The sequence below is a fragment of the Gorilla gorilla genome, chromosome 2, assembly GCF_029281585.2.
Source record: "Gorilla gorilla gorilla isolate KB3781 chromosome 2, NHGRI_mGorGor1-v2.1_pri, whole genome shotgun sequence".
In the NCBI taxonomy this organism is placed as follows: domain Eukaryota; kingdom Metazoa; phylum Chordata; class Mammalia; order Primates; family Hominidae; genus Gorilla; species Gorilla gorilla.
The window spans coordinates 124,861,515-124,876,675 of NC_086017.1; the positions used below are offsets into that span (position 1 = coordinate 124,861,515).

Below are 15,161 nucleotides of genomic sequence, written 5' to 3' on the forward strand. Positions count from 1 at the left end.
GCAGGAGAATTGCTTGAACCCAGGAAGCAGATGTTGCAGTGAGCCAAGATCATGCCACTGCACTCCAGCCTGGGCGACAGAGCAAGACTCCATCTCAATATATATATATATTTTTAAAGAGGTATAAAAACTCCAAAAAAAACACAATAAAATAGAATCATAAAGATGCTTAATTAAAACCAGATAAGGTAGGGAAAAAAGAAAAACAAAGAATAAGTACAACAAATAGAAAATAGCTAACAAGATGATAGATTTTAATCCAGTTGTGGCCGGGTGCAGTGGCTCACGCCTGTAATCCCAGCACTTTGGGAGGCTCAGGCAGGTGGATCACAAGGTCAGGAGTTTGAGACCAGCCTGGTCAAGATGGTGAAACCCCATCTCTACTAAAAATACAAAAATTAGCCGGGCGTGGTGGTGGGCGCCTGTAATCCCAGCTATTCCAGCCAAGACGGGTGGATCACCTGAGGTCGGCAGTTCGAGACCAGCCTGACCAGCATGGCGAAACCTAGTCTCTACTAAAAATACAAAATTAGCCAGGCGTGGTGGTGCGTGCCTGTAATCTCAGCTACTCGGAAGGCTGAGGCAGGAGAATCGCTTGAACCCAGGAGGCAGAGGTTGTGGTGAGCAGAGATGACGCTATTGCACTCCAGCCTGGGCAACAAGAGTGAGACTCCATCTCAAAAAAAAAAAAAAGATTTTAATCCAGTTTTATCAATAATCACTTTAAAGTTAATGGGCTAAACATAATAGTTAAAAGAATGAGATTATAAAATTAGATGCTAAATCAAGACACAGCTATATGATGTCTATAAGACATTCAATTTTATAAGGCATATATGTAAGTCTTTTTTTTTTGAGACAGAGTCTCGCTCTGTCACCGAGGCTGGAGTGCAGCGGCTCAATCTCGGCTCACTGCAAGCTCTGCCTCCCAGGTTCATGCTATTCTCCTGTCTCAGCCTCCCAAGTAGCTGGGACTACAGGTGCCCACCACCACACCCAGCTAAAATTTTTGTATTTTTTTAGTAGAGACAGGGTTTCACCATGTTAGCCAGGATAGTCTTGATCTCCTGACCTCATGATCTGCCTGCCTCAGCCTCCCAAAGTGCTGGGATTACAGGCGTGAGCCACTGCCCCTGGCCACGTAAGTCTTTTTAAACATACATGCACCTAAGAACAAACCTTCAAAGTACATGATGCAAAACCAGACAGATATGAAAGGAGAAATAAGTGCTCAAGTTTAGTTAGAAACTTCAATAGTCCTCTCTCAATAACTGATAGAAGCAGGCACAAAATCAGTAAGAATACAGATATAGATACCGTAAGACACAGTAAAACATACTCAAACAATGTGACTTGGCATTTCTAGAGCAGACCAATGGCAGCTTAGTACTATAGTACTATACATATTCTTCTCAAGTGCACATGGAACATTCACTGAGATAGACAATATTCTGGGTGATAAAGCAAAACTTTACAATTTCATGCAATGTACATTCTTGGAACATAAGGAACTTAAACTAGAAATTAAACTAGTAAAAAGTTATCTGAAAGTCCTCAAATATTTAAAATTTAAAGAGTAAACTTCTTAATAACCCATGGGACAATGAGGACATCTCAAGGGAAATTAAAAATATTTTGAACTAAATAAAGATAAAAATATCAAAATATGATATACAAGTAAAAGAGTACTTAGAGGGAAATTTACAGCAGTAAGTTCACACACTAGAAAAGGAGAGGCCAGGCATGGTGGCTCATGCCTGTAATCTTACCACTTTGGGAGGCCAAGGTGGGAGGATCTCTTGAGCCCGGGAAATTAAGACCAGCCTGGACAACACAGTGAGACCCCATCTCTACAAAAAATTTAAAAAATCAATTGGACATGGTGGTGCATGCCTGTAGTCTCAGCTACTCAGGAGGCTGAGGTGAGAGGATTGCTTGAGCCCAGGAGTTTGAGGTTATAGTGAGCTGTGATCACACCACTGCATTCCTGCCTAGGCAACAGAACAAGGCCCTGTCTTTAAAGAAAGAAAGAAAAAGAGAAAGATCTGAAATCAATAATTGAAGTTTATATCTTAGGAAACTAGAGGAAGAGAGCAAAATCTTAACGAAGGAGGAGGACAGAAATAAAAATTAAAGCAGAAATCAATGAAATTGAAAAGAGGAAAACAACAAAGAAAACCAGTGAAACCAAGTTAGTTTTTGAAAAGAAATAAAATTGATAAAACTGATATCCAGGTAAACCAGAAAAGAGAGAAGATATATATATTGCCAATATCAAAATTTAAAGAGAAGACATCAATACTGATCTCATAGACATTAAAAAGGTCATAAGAGAATACTATGACCTCTGTTCCAAGAGACTTGAAAACTTAGATTAAATGCTCAAATTTCCTGAAATATACAAACTACCAAGTTTTACTCAAGAAGAAAAAAAGAACTGAATAGCTCAATATCTATTAAAGAAATAGAATATGTTATTTTAAATCATTTTAAAAAAGAAAACTCCAGGTGAGGGATAAAAGACTACAAATTAGGTTCAGTGTATATTGCTCAGGTGATGGGTGCACCTAAACCTCACAAATCCCCACCAAAGAATTTACTCACGTAACCAAATACCAACTGTTCCCCCAAAACCTACAGAAATAAAAAATTTAATATAAAATAATAAAAAAAGAAAACTCCAGGCCCAGTGGTTTCACCAGTGAATTCTACCAAACATTTTAGAGAGAAATAACACCAACTTTACATACTCTCTTTCAAAAAATAAAAAAGGGTATAATTCCCCCATTTTATGAGGCTAACCATTATCCTAATACCACAACAAGACAAACATAATATAAAAAAAAGGAAATGCAGGCTGGTGTGGTGGTGCATGCTTAGAATCCCAGCTACTCAGGAGGCTGAGGCAAGATAATTTGAACCCAAGTGTTTAAGACTAGCCTGCGCAACATAGTGAGAAAGCACCTCAAAAAAAAAAAAAAAAAAGGCCAGATGTGGTGGCTCATGCCTGTAATCCCAGCACTCTGGAAGATTGAGGTGGGCGGATCACAAAGTTAAAAGTTCAAGGCCAACCTGGCCAACATGGTGAAACCCCGTCTTTACTAAAAATACAAAAATTAGCTGGGTGTGGTGGTGCGTGCCTCTAATCCCAGCTACTCAGGAGGCCAAGGCAGGAGAATCGCCTGAACTCGAGAGGTGGAGGTTACAGCGAGCTGAGATCACGCCACTGCACTCCAGCCTGGGCAATACAGTGAGACTCCAAAAAAAAAAAGAAAGAAAACCAAACAAACCCGCCCCCCCAAAAAAAACCAATTTCTTAACAAAATACCAACACATGAAATCTAACAATATATAAAAATAACACACCATGACCAAGTGGAGTTCATCTCAGGAAGGCAAGGATAATTTTACATTGGAAAATCAATCAATGTAGTTTACCGTATTAGTAGAGGAATTAAGAAAACTACATGATCATATCAAAGATGCAGAAAAAGCTTTCAGTGAAATTTGTAATAAACACTCTCAGCAATCTAGGAATAAATGAAAATTTCCTTCATCTAATAAAAGACATTCATGAAAAACCACAGCAAACATCATACTTAATGGTGAGATACTGAATGCTTTCCCCCTAGATCTGAAACAAGGCAAGGATGTCTTCTCTCATCATGCCTATTCCGTCTCATACTGGAAGTCCTAACTAATGTGATAAGGCAAGATAAATAAGTAAAAGGCATGCAGATTGGAAAGGAAGAAATAATATTGCATTTATTAGCAGACAACCTGTTTACCTAGACTATTCCAAATAATTTACAAAAGTACTTCTGGAACCAAAAAGTGAGTTTAGCAAGACTGCAGGATACAACACCAACATACTAAAATGAATTATGTTCCCATATTAGCAATGAATAAATGGAATATGAAAGTTTAAAAAAAACATTTATAATAGTGCCCCAAAAATGCAGTAGTTAGGTACAAATCTAACAAAATGTGAGATGTGAGGAAAGCTATAAAAACAATGATGAAAGAAATCAAAGATATAAATAAATGGAGAAAAGACATTAGCAAGATGGTGGAATAGCAGCTTTCTACCATCATATCCCTGCAGAAGCACTGATTTTGACAAGTACCCATGGATGAGAGTACTTTGTGGAAGTCCAGAAGTCCAGCAGTGAAGTTCCAGCACATCACTGGACACACTGAAGAAGGTAAGAATAGTTTCACTTTATCTAGGTCACCCCTCCCCCAAGGCAGCATAGTTCAATGCCAAGAGAGACCCCCACAGCCTGTGATTCCTCCCATGGAGGAAAGTGAGAGGAGAGTGAGTAAGCATTCAGCTCCCTCAGCTGTGTAGGCTGCTGCCCAAGAGGCCCACTTCTTTCTTACCTTACCCAGATTACTGAGGTAATCGCACAGCTGAGTGGTTCAAGGAGGCTGGGAACAGGGAAGAAAGGCCACAGACCCTACTAACCAATAAACAACCAAATGAAGAAAGGCCACAGACCCTATAACCAATAAACAAATAAGGAGATTGAATGAGTAATTTAAAAATCTAACAAAGAAAAACCCAGGACTTCATTGGTGAATTGTATCAAACATTTAAACGGGGACTGTTGTGGGGTGGGGGGAGGGGGAAGGGATAGCATTAGGAGATATACCTAAAGCTAAATGACGAGTTAATGGGTGCAGCACACCAGCATCGCACATGTATACATATGTAACAAACCTGCACGTTGTGCACATGTACCCTAAAACTTAAAGTATAATAAAAAAAAAGAATTAATGCCAATTCTTTTCAAACTCTTCCAACAAAACTGAAGAGAAAGGAACACTTCCACCCTCATTTTATGAGGCCAGCATTCCCCTGATACTAAAGGCAGACAAGGATACTACAAAAAAAATTATAGGCCAATATACCTGATGAACATAAATGCAAAAATCCTGAACAAAATAGTAGCAAACTAAATTCAAGAGCACATTAAAAGGATAATACACTATGATCAAGTGGGAGTTATCCCTGGGATGCAAGGATGGTTCAATATGCACAAATCAATAAATGTGATACATCATATTAACAGAATGAAGGATAAAAGTAATGTGATCATCTCAACAGATGCAGAAAAGCATTTGACAAAACTCAACATCCTTGCATGATAAAAAAAAATTTCAGTAGGCTGGGTCACCCCTGTGACCCAGGTGTGGTGGCTCACGCCTGTAATCCAGCATTTTGAGAGGCTGAGGCAGGAGGATCACTTGAGCCCAGGAGTTTGAGACCACCCTGGGTAACAAAGTGACACCCAGACTCTATGATTCATATGGAAAGTCAAATGAACTAGAATAGCCAAAACATTCTGAAGAAGAAAAATAGAGTAGCAGAATTCACAATGCCTATAAAGCGACAGTAATCAAAGACAGTATTACTTGCAAAGGAATAGACATAAAGCAACAACAGAAAAGAACAGAGAGCCCAGAAATAGATCCACACAATATGGTCAACTGATTTTTGGCAAAGGTATAAAAATAATTTAATGGAGAAAAGATAGTCTTCTCAACAAATGATACTGGAACAACTGAACGTCCATATAAAAAATAAATTACAGCATACCTCACAACTTACATTAACATTAACTCCAAATGGGCTGGGCATGGTGGCTCATGCCTGTAATCCCAATACTGCACTTTGGCAGGCTGAGGTGGGTGGATCACTTGAGGTCAGGAGTTTGAGATCAGCCTGGACAACCTGGTGAAACCACGTCTCTACTAAAAATACAAAAATTAGCTGGGCATGGTGGCGTGTGCCTGTAGTCTCAGCTACTTGGGAGGCTGAGGTGGGAGAATCGCTTGAGCCTGGGAGGTGGAGGTTGCAGTGAGCCGAGATCGTGCCACTGCACTCCAGCCTGGGTGACAGTGAGACCCTGTCTCAGAGAAAAAAAAAGAAAAGAAAAAAAAATTAACTCCAAATAGACCACAGACCTAAATGTAAAATGTAAAACTTTGTGAAGGAAAAACTGAAAATCTGAATGACTTTGAGTTTGGTGATTAGTTCTGGATACAACACCAACAGCACAATCCATGAAAGAAAAAAGTGATAAGGTTGACTTTATTAAAATTTAACACTTTCCTCTGTGAAAGACATTGTTAAGTGAATTAAAGTACAAGCCTTAGACTGGGAGAAAATATTTGCAAATCACATATCTAAAAAGGACTTGGTCCAGAATATATGAAGAACTTTTAAAACCCAACAATAAGTAAACAAAAAATGGACGAAAGATCTGAACAGATACTTCATCATAGAAGATATATGGATATCAAGTAAAGATATGAAAGGATTCTTAGCATTATTTGTTGTTAGGGAAATGCAAATAAACACCACAATGATATATTACTACACACCTATTAGAACATATTAAACCCCCCTAACTGACAATAACAAATGCTGATGAGGATGTGCAACAAAAAGACCTTTCATTTATCACTGGTAGGAACACAAAATGGTGCAGCCTCTTTGGAATAGAATTTGGCAATTACCTATAAACTTAAACATTGACTTACCACACTACCTAGCAATCACATTCCTAGGTATTTACCTAAGTGAATTGAAAACTTAAAAAACTAAATTCTTTTTTTTTTTTTTTTTTTAGAAACAGGGTCTTGCTTTGTCACTCAGGCTGGAGTGCAATAGCAAAATAATAGCTCACTGCAACTTCGAACTCCTGAGCTCAAGCGATCCTCCCACCTCTGCCTCCCAAGTAGCTGGGACTACAGGTGCATGTCACCACGCCTGGCTAATTTCTTTTATTTTGTAGAGACAAGGTCTCACTATGTTGCCCAGGCTGGTATCAACTTTTGGGCTCAAGAAATCCTCCCATCTCAGCCTTCCAAAGTGCTGGGATTACAGGTGTGAACACCTGACTGAACTGAAAACTTATGAGTCCAGATAAAAACCTGTATGTAAATGTTTCTAGCAACTTTACTAATAATTGCCAGAAACTGGAAGCAATATCAATAGAGGAATAGATAACTTGCACATGCAGATGAAATTCTATTGGAATACTATTTGATGATAAAAAGGACCGAGCTTTTGACTCCCGCAGCAAAATGGATGAATCATAAATGCATTTTACTAAGTGAAAAAAGTAACACTGTATGAATCCACTGATATGACTTCTGGAAAAGGCAAAACACATAGGGATAGAAAACAAATCCGTGTTTGCCAGGGGTTAGGGGCTGGCGGATGTCCCACTGGGTACAATGTTCACTATTTGAGTGATGGGTACACTAAAGCCCAGACTTCAGCACTCCACAATATATCCATGTAACAAAACTGCATTTATACCCCCTAAATCTATAAAAATTTAAAAATGAAGGGTATACAGAGGAAGTTGTAACATGAAGGAACTGCTTTTTATAATACTCTGCATTTGTTAAAAGCCATAGCACTGTACATTACCAAGAGTCAACTTTAAAGTAGAAAAACAACAAAATCAACCAGAATGTCAGGGATTCCAGGATGGAATGTACCCTGTGACAAATGAATCTGATTGTATTAAAAACAAATGACAAAACTGTACTCAAGGAGCTGGGGAAAATAAGTGCTGACCTAGGGAAAAATAGGAGCTGACCTAAGTAACTTAAAACTTATTTTAGTAGAATGATTTGTATCGCTTTGGGTATATACCTAGTAATGGGACTGCTGTGTCAAATGGTATTTCTGGTTCTAGATCCTTGAGGAATCGCCACTGTCTTCCACAATGGTTGAACTAGTTTACAGTCCCACCATCAGTGTAAAAGTGTTCCTAATTTCTCCACAGCCTCACCAGCATCTATTGTTTCTTGACTTTTTACTAATCGCTATTCTGACTAGTGTGAGATAGAATCTCATTGTGGTTTTGATTTGCATTTCTCTAATGATCAGTGATGATGAGCTTTTTTTTCATATGTTTTTTTGGCTGCATAAATGTCTTATTTTGAGAAGTGTCTGTTCATATCCTTTGCCCACTTTTTGATGAGACTGTTTGTTTTTTTCTTGTACATTTAAGTTCTTTATAGATTCTGGATATTAGACCTTTGTCAGATGGATAGATTGCAAAAATTTTCTCCCTTTCTGTAGGCTCCTATTCACTTTTATGATAGTTTCTTTTGCTGTGCAGAAGCTTTTTAGTTTAATTAGATCCCATTTGTCAATTTTGGCTTTTGTTGCAATTGCTATTGGTGTCTTTGCCCATGCCTATGTCCTGAATGGTATTGCCTAAATTTTCTTCTAGGGTTTTTATGGTTTTGGGTTTTACATTTAAATCTTTAATCCATCTTGAGTTAATTTTTGTATAAGGTGTAAGGAAGGGGTCCAGTTTCAGTTTTTTGCATAGGCTAGCCAGTTTTCCCAGCACCATTTATTAAATAGGGAATCCTTTCCCCATTGCTTGTTTTTATCAGGTTTGTTAAAGATCAGATGGTTGTAGATGTGTGGTGTTACTTCTGAGGTCTCTGTTCTGTTCCATTGGTCTACATGTCTGTTTTAGTACCAGTACCACACTGTTTTGGTTACTGTAGCCTTGTAGTATAGTTTGAAGTCAAATAGGATGATGCCTCCAGCTAAAGACTCATGCGCATGTATATTTATTGCAGCACTATTTACAATAGCAAAGACTTGGAACCAACACAAATACCCATCAATGATAGATTGGATAAAGAAAATGTGGTACATATACACCATGGAATGCTATGCAGCCGTAAGAAAGAATGAGATTATGTCCTTTGCAGGGACATGGATGAAGCTGGAAGCCATCATACTCAGCAAACTAATACAGGAACAGAAAACCAAAAACTGCATGTTCTCACTCATAAGTGGGAGTTGAACAATGAGAACACATGGACACAGGGAGAGGAACAACACACACTGGGGCCTGCTGGGGGGTGGGGGGCAAGGGGAGGGAGAGCATTAGGACGAATACCTAATGCATGCCAGGCTTAAAACCTAGATGATGGGTTGACAGGTGCAGCAAACCACCATGGCACATGTATACCTATGTAACAAACCTGCATGTTCTGCACATGTATCCCAGATTTTAATTGGAAAACATAAGGTTAAAGATAAATGGAACTGTACATAAACACTGTACTGTATTTGGTAATTTTTTTCTCGTTGGGGTTTGGGTAATCAGTTCTGAAACTGCTTTACATCTATCCTGGGGTTGAACAAATAAGTAAATAGATGAATTGTGGGAGCCAGGTTTCATGCTGTCAGAGGGCATTTACAAATAAGCAAGAAGGGAAGCATAGGATAAACCCTCTAGTGCTGGATTAGAGCCAGAAACATCAGTATGAACTCATATTTAGGTAGAGTTTCACATACATATATGTACATATACACACACAGATGGATAGATTCAGAATGATTACAGATAGGTGTGTATACATAGCATAGCATACATATATTACCTACCTCCAACTGCCAAGGTCCTAGAATTAGTGACACCCCAGTAGCAATTAGACCCTCAGTACTTAGATCTTGCTTTCCAAATACCATTTATAACTAAGAACTCTCAGAGAAATGGCTTATTCATGAGGGCAGGGCAATGAAAAAATAAAAGATGAATAGCATCAGAAAGTAAAGTGCCCAAAAAACACAAAATAATGGGGGCATGTCAAAGGGACAATAGGAGCCAACCTTAAAGGGCTCCCAGTGGCCAAAGCTGAAACAATTTGAGCAACAAAATAAATAACACAGTATTTTTAATAACCCAAAGTATAAAATAAATATACAGTCATATGCTACATAATGATGTTTGGGTCAATGAAAGACTGAATGTACCAACGTGGCCCTATAAGGTTATAATGGAGCTGAAAAATTCCTATTGCCCAGTGATACTGTGGTTATTCTAATTCATAGTGCCACACATTACTCAAGCAGTTGTTGTAAAGCTAGTATAAACAAACTTACTGTGTTACCAGTCATATACAAGTATAGCATATACAATTATGTGAACTACATAATACTTGAGAATGACACTATACTTTTTATCATTATTTTAGATTGTACTCCTTATTAAAAAAAAAAAAGTTGGCTGGGCGTGGTGGCTCACGCCTATAATCCCAGCACTTTGGGAGGCCGAGGCAGGCGGATCACCTGAGTTCAGGAGTTCGAGACTAGCCTGACCCACATAGAGAAACCCGGTCTCTACTAAAAATACAAAAATTAGCCAGGCGTGGTGGTGCATGACTGTAATCCCAGCTACTCGGGAGGCTGAGGAAGGAGAATCACTTGAACCCGGGAGGCGGAAGTTGCAGTGAGCCGAGATCGCACCATTGCACTCCAGCCTGGGCAACAAGAGTGAAACTCTGCCTCAAAAAAAAAAAAAAAAAAAGTTAACTATAAAACAGCCTCAGGCAGGTCCTTCAAGAGGTATTCAAGAAGAAAGCATCGCTATCATAGGAGATGACAGCTCCACCGGTGTTAGTGCCCTTGAAGACCTTTCAGTGGAACAAACTGTGGAGGTGGAAGACTGTGATACTGATGATCCTGACCCCCTGAGATCGCCCAATGGGCTCATAAACAAAATGGCCATGGTGGCAGAAACAGAGGTTATGCATGGGCTCAGCAACATGGACTTCCACTCACCAGCTGACCTGGCTAAAGGCACTGCCGAGTACCCAATCTGCCAGCAGAAGAGACTAACAATGAGTCCCTGATGTGGCACCATTCCCCAGGGTGATCAGGAAGCTACCCGGTGGCAGGTTAATTACAGTGAGCTGCTTCCATTAAGGAAGGGGTTATATTTTGTTCTCACTGGAACAGACACTCTATCTAGATATGGATTTGCTTTCCCTGCATGCAATGATTCTACTAAAACCACCATCTGTGGACTTACAGATTCACCTTATCTACCGTCATAGTATTCCACACACCGTTGCTTCTGACCAAAGAACTCACTTCACTGCAAAGAAGTATAGCAATGGGCCCATGCTCATGGAATTCACTGGCCTTACTATGTTCCCTACCATCCAGAACCAGGTGGATTGATCAAACAATGGAATAGCCCTTTGAAGACTTAGTTATAGCACCAGCTAGGTGGCAATACCTTGCAGGGCTGCGGAAGGTTCTTCAGAAGTCCGTACATGCTCTTAATCAGTATCCAATACATGGCATGCTTTCTCTGATAGCCAGGATTCAAGGGCCCAGGAATCAAGGGATGGAAATGAGAATGGTACACTATTACCCCTAGTAATACCACTAGCAAAATTTTGGTTTCCTGTTCCCATGATTTTATGCTTTACTAGCCTAGAGGTCTTAGTTCCAGAGGGAAGAATGCTTTCACCAAGAGACATAATGATTCCACTTAACTGCAAGTTGACTGCTACCTGGCCACTTTGGGCTCCTTGTGCCACTTAATCGACAGGCAAAGAAGGGAGTTATGGGGCTAGCTTGGGGTGACTGATCCTTCCTGCCAAGGGGAAACTGAACTACTACTCTACATGAAGGTAAGGAAGAATACATTTGGAATACAGGAGATTTGTTAGGGTGTCTCTTAGTATAACATTGTCCTGTAATTAGAGTAAATGGAAAACTACAACCTAATCCAGGCAGGACTATGAATGTTGCTGTGACTTTAGGAATGAAGGTTTGGGTCACCTGTTGGGTAGAGAATCACAAGCAGCTGAGGTGCTTGCTGAAGGCAAGGGGAATATGGAGGGGTAGTGGAAGAAGGTATTTATAAATACCAGTTACGACCATGTAACCAGTTGTAGAAACAAAAACTGTGTCATGAGTATTTTCTCCTTATTTTGCTATGAATACATTTATGCATTTTCTTTCCTCTTATTCTTTTATACTGTAACTTTCTATCACAATATTTAAGTTACTAATATTATATCATTTATGCTATTTATGTTATTTAAGTATTTAAGTTATGGGATATCATGGAGAAGAGTAAACATCACACAAGGACTTTACCTCTTCTTCTGAGGAATGGTTTAGTATGTTTTTAGTTGTATGCTGGATAGTTGTATCATGTTAGGTGGAATTATGATCGTGCTATTGTCTTTATTTGCAGATTAACTATGGTTTAAGGAGATGTGCATGGGTGCCATGTTGACAAGGGGTGGACTTGTGATGGCTAATTTTATGTGTCAACTTGACTATACCATGGGGTGCTAGATTAAACATTATTTTTGGATGTGTCTTTAAGGATGTCTCTCGATAAGATTAGCATTTGAGTTGGTGGCCTTAGTAAAGTAGATTGCCCTCACTAATGTTGGTGGGCATCATCCAATCTGCTGAGAGCCTGAATAGAACTTTCAAAAAGGAGGAGGAAGGAAGAATTTGCCCCTTTTTGCTTCCTGCCCCCCATCTGGAGCTGGGATATTGGTCTTCTCTTGCTCTTTGACTGAGATTTATGCCATCAACTCCCCTGATTCTGAGCCTTCAGACTTGAACTGGAATTACACCACTGGGTTTCTTGGGTCTCCAGATGGCAGATGGCAGATCATGAGACTTCTCAGCTTCCATAATTGCGTGAGCCAATTTCTCAAAATAAGTCTCCCTCTGTCTATATGTCCTACTGGTTCTCTTTTTCTGGAGAATCCTGACTAATACAATTCTCCATTCAAATTTCCTTTTCATGAAAATACCTCTAATTTCTCCAAATTCTTCATGAAACATACCTTATATGACTTTCTTGATCTCTCTCTCTCTCTTTTTTTTTCTTAGAGATGGTCTTACTTTGCTGCCCAGGTTGGAGCTCAGTGGCACAATGACAGCTCACTGCTGCCTCGAACTCCTGGGCTCAAGGATTCCTCCCGCCTTAGCCTCCCAAGTAGCTGGTGATTATAGGCAGGTGTCACTGCGCCCAGATGATTAAAATTTTTTTTTTATTGAGGCAGGGTCTTAACATCTTGCCCAGGCTAGCCTCAAACTACTGGGCTCAAGCAATCCTCCCACCTCAGCCTCCCAAAAGTGCTGGGATTACAGGTGTGAGCCACCATGTCTGGCCCCTTGATCTCTTTTCGTCTATGTAGCACATGATGGCAAATACTCTACTACAGTGTCTCTGACACGTTTGCATTTTTAGGCCTTATCTTCCCAAGCAGAATTTAATAACCTTAGAGTAAGAGCTTTTTCTCTTATTTCTTCTGTGTGTATTATTATTTCTGTGTGTATTATCACTTCTTCTTCCATTTGTTCATTCATTTATTCACTCATTAAACACATATCTGCTGGGTGCCAATACAATAGTGAACAACATCAGACTGTTCCCTTAACCCTTATGGAGATTACAGTTTAGTTGGGGATGTAGAAATGAATAAAACAGCCATAAAACAAATGCACAATGATAACTGTCAATAATGTTCCGAAGGGAAGATACTTGATGAGAGTCCACAAAGGGGGACCCAACCTAATTCTGAGTGGAGAGGAGGGTGGGCAGGGCAGGAAAGGCTAATCTGGACAAAGTTCTGTTTTAGCTGAAATCTGAAGAATGAGTAGCTTTTCACTAAGTAAGATAGAGAAAAGAAGTGAGGGTGAGAGAAGAGTATTCCAGATAGAAGTTCTGGGTTAAAGAAGGTGGATAGGGCCACAGTATCACACACAGCAAGCCTCAAGATACAGGGACTGACCAAATAGACAATACTAACCATTTTCTTCAGTCTCTTCTCTTCTCGTTTTCTTTCAAGCTGTGCCTCCTTTTCTTCTGCCTCCCTTTTCTGACGTTCCTCCTCTTGGGCCTTTAACTGGGCCTGATTGAGATTAGAACCCAGAAATATCAGAAGCCTCAATTTGAACAGGAATGTGATCTTTTATGTTTAGGATAGTCAAGTGTCTACCAAAGTGCCTGTCCTATCTCTGGAAGAAGTCTGCACTTTGTGATAAAAGTAGAAAACTCAATCAACCTGTCATCAGTTATGTAACTTAAAAGTTTCTCCAAAAGAATCCTTTTCTACTTGGGAAGGTAAGACTGATCATAAATAAGATCACCAATCTTTCATTAAAAAATGATTACTTTTTAGTTCTTACTGTCATCTGTGAAAAACTAACTCCAAGTTAGAAACAGTTTAGGGGGAAAAAGGTTTTCTTTCATTTCACCAGAAAACCCCCAATTGTTGGAACTGTTTATTTTTTCTTGGTAGTTACAAAATTTACTTTGGATAGTCTAGGTCAAAACTTTGGAAAATAAGAACTATCCCCCTTTGCAAATTCAGTAGGTCAGACATCTACCTATAATACACTAATCTTGGTTATGTGTAAATCTTCTAATCTGCTGGCTCTCATCAACTTTCATAACATTTTCTTCCTGCTGTGTTAATGATGTTGATGTTTCTGTCCCCCTTATTTTCCTAAAATTGTCACAGAATTCAGGCCACTAGGCCAAAAAACCATTTCCAAAGTTGATGTAACTCTATTGTCTCAGGAGTTCTGAAAAAGCAAGGTTTCATTTTTTAAGAAAGACCTGGACAAATCCTTCTTTTTTGACTCAGTTTGCATTTTGAATCTATTACCAATTTTTCTTCTTCTTGTTTTTTCTTCTTCTCTGCCAAGATCCGCCTACGTTCAGCTCGTTGAACTGCTCTCTCTTCCATAGCTAGAAAATAGTAACAGAGTTCTAATATTTTTTATATTGAAAAAATATGAGGAACACTGCAAGAGAAATGTCTCCATTTCATAGTAAAATTTAGTGTTATTATTAGGGTTTTCTTGTAAGTTGAATGTTCACAATCTCAGAAAATATATAGAGATAAATAGAACTTATATACTCTACAGGTTAAAGACCTACTATCCCATCCTCAGCAATGAGGAACAATTTATAAATTAATTATTTTGTTTACATTTTTATTAAAATAATTGTTTACTGATTTATAATGTGCCTTGATGATAGACTTTTAGTATATGAAACCCAGAAACCAGAATTCTAATTTGATTATACGTTTGATGAATGCAGAAAACTTTAATTACATCTAACAAGTACTTTGAGAGTAGAATCGTTCCTCAAATCCTATTGAATCTGCTAATTTTTCTTAAGTCACTGTACATATGTCTGTATATATAAGAACAACAACAAACAAACTAAAGTTTGGGGTCACGATGAATATATTTGAATCTAGTTTTAAGGCCTGGATATACAGATGGGCAGGAAATGGAATTGTACCAGGCATTTGGAGAACTGGCATCTGAA

At 38.9% G+C, this 15,161-nt stretch overlaps 1 protein-coding gene across 7 annotated transcripts in view; it reads right to left on the reverse strand.

The window, feature by feature from the left end:
* CCDC191 (coiled-coil domain containing 191) overlaps positions 1-15,161 on the reverse strand; it is a 92,978-nt gene that overhangs the window by 24,560 nt on the left and 53,257 nt on the right. For 4 of the 7 annotated variants that reach the window (XM_031009335.3, XM_063704039.1, XM_004036086.4 and 1 more), the window contains 2 exons: positions 14,488-14,570; positions 13,627-13,728 (listed from right to left, as the gene is read on the reverse strand). In XM_031009335.3, coding sequence (XP_030865195.3) covers positions 13,627-13,728; positions 14,488-14,570 — 185 coding nt within the window. Of the gene's footprint in view, positions 1-1,769; positions 1,851-13,626; positions 13,729-14,487; positions 14,571-15,161 lie in introns of all 7 variants that reach the window. The other 3 variants (XM_055381656.2, XM_055381654.2, XM_055381655.2) reach the window with 1 other exon arrangement.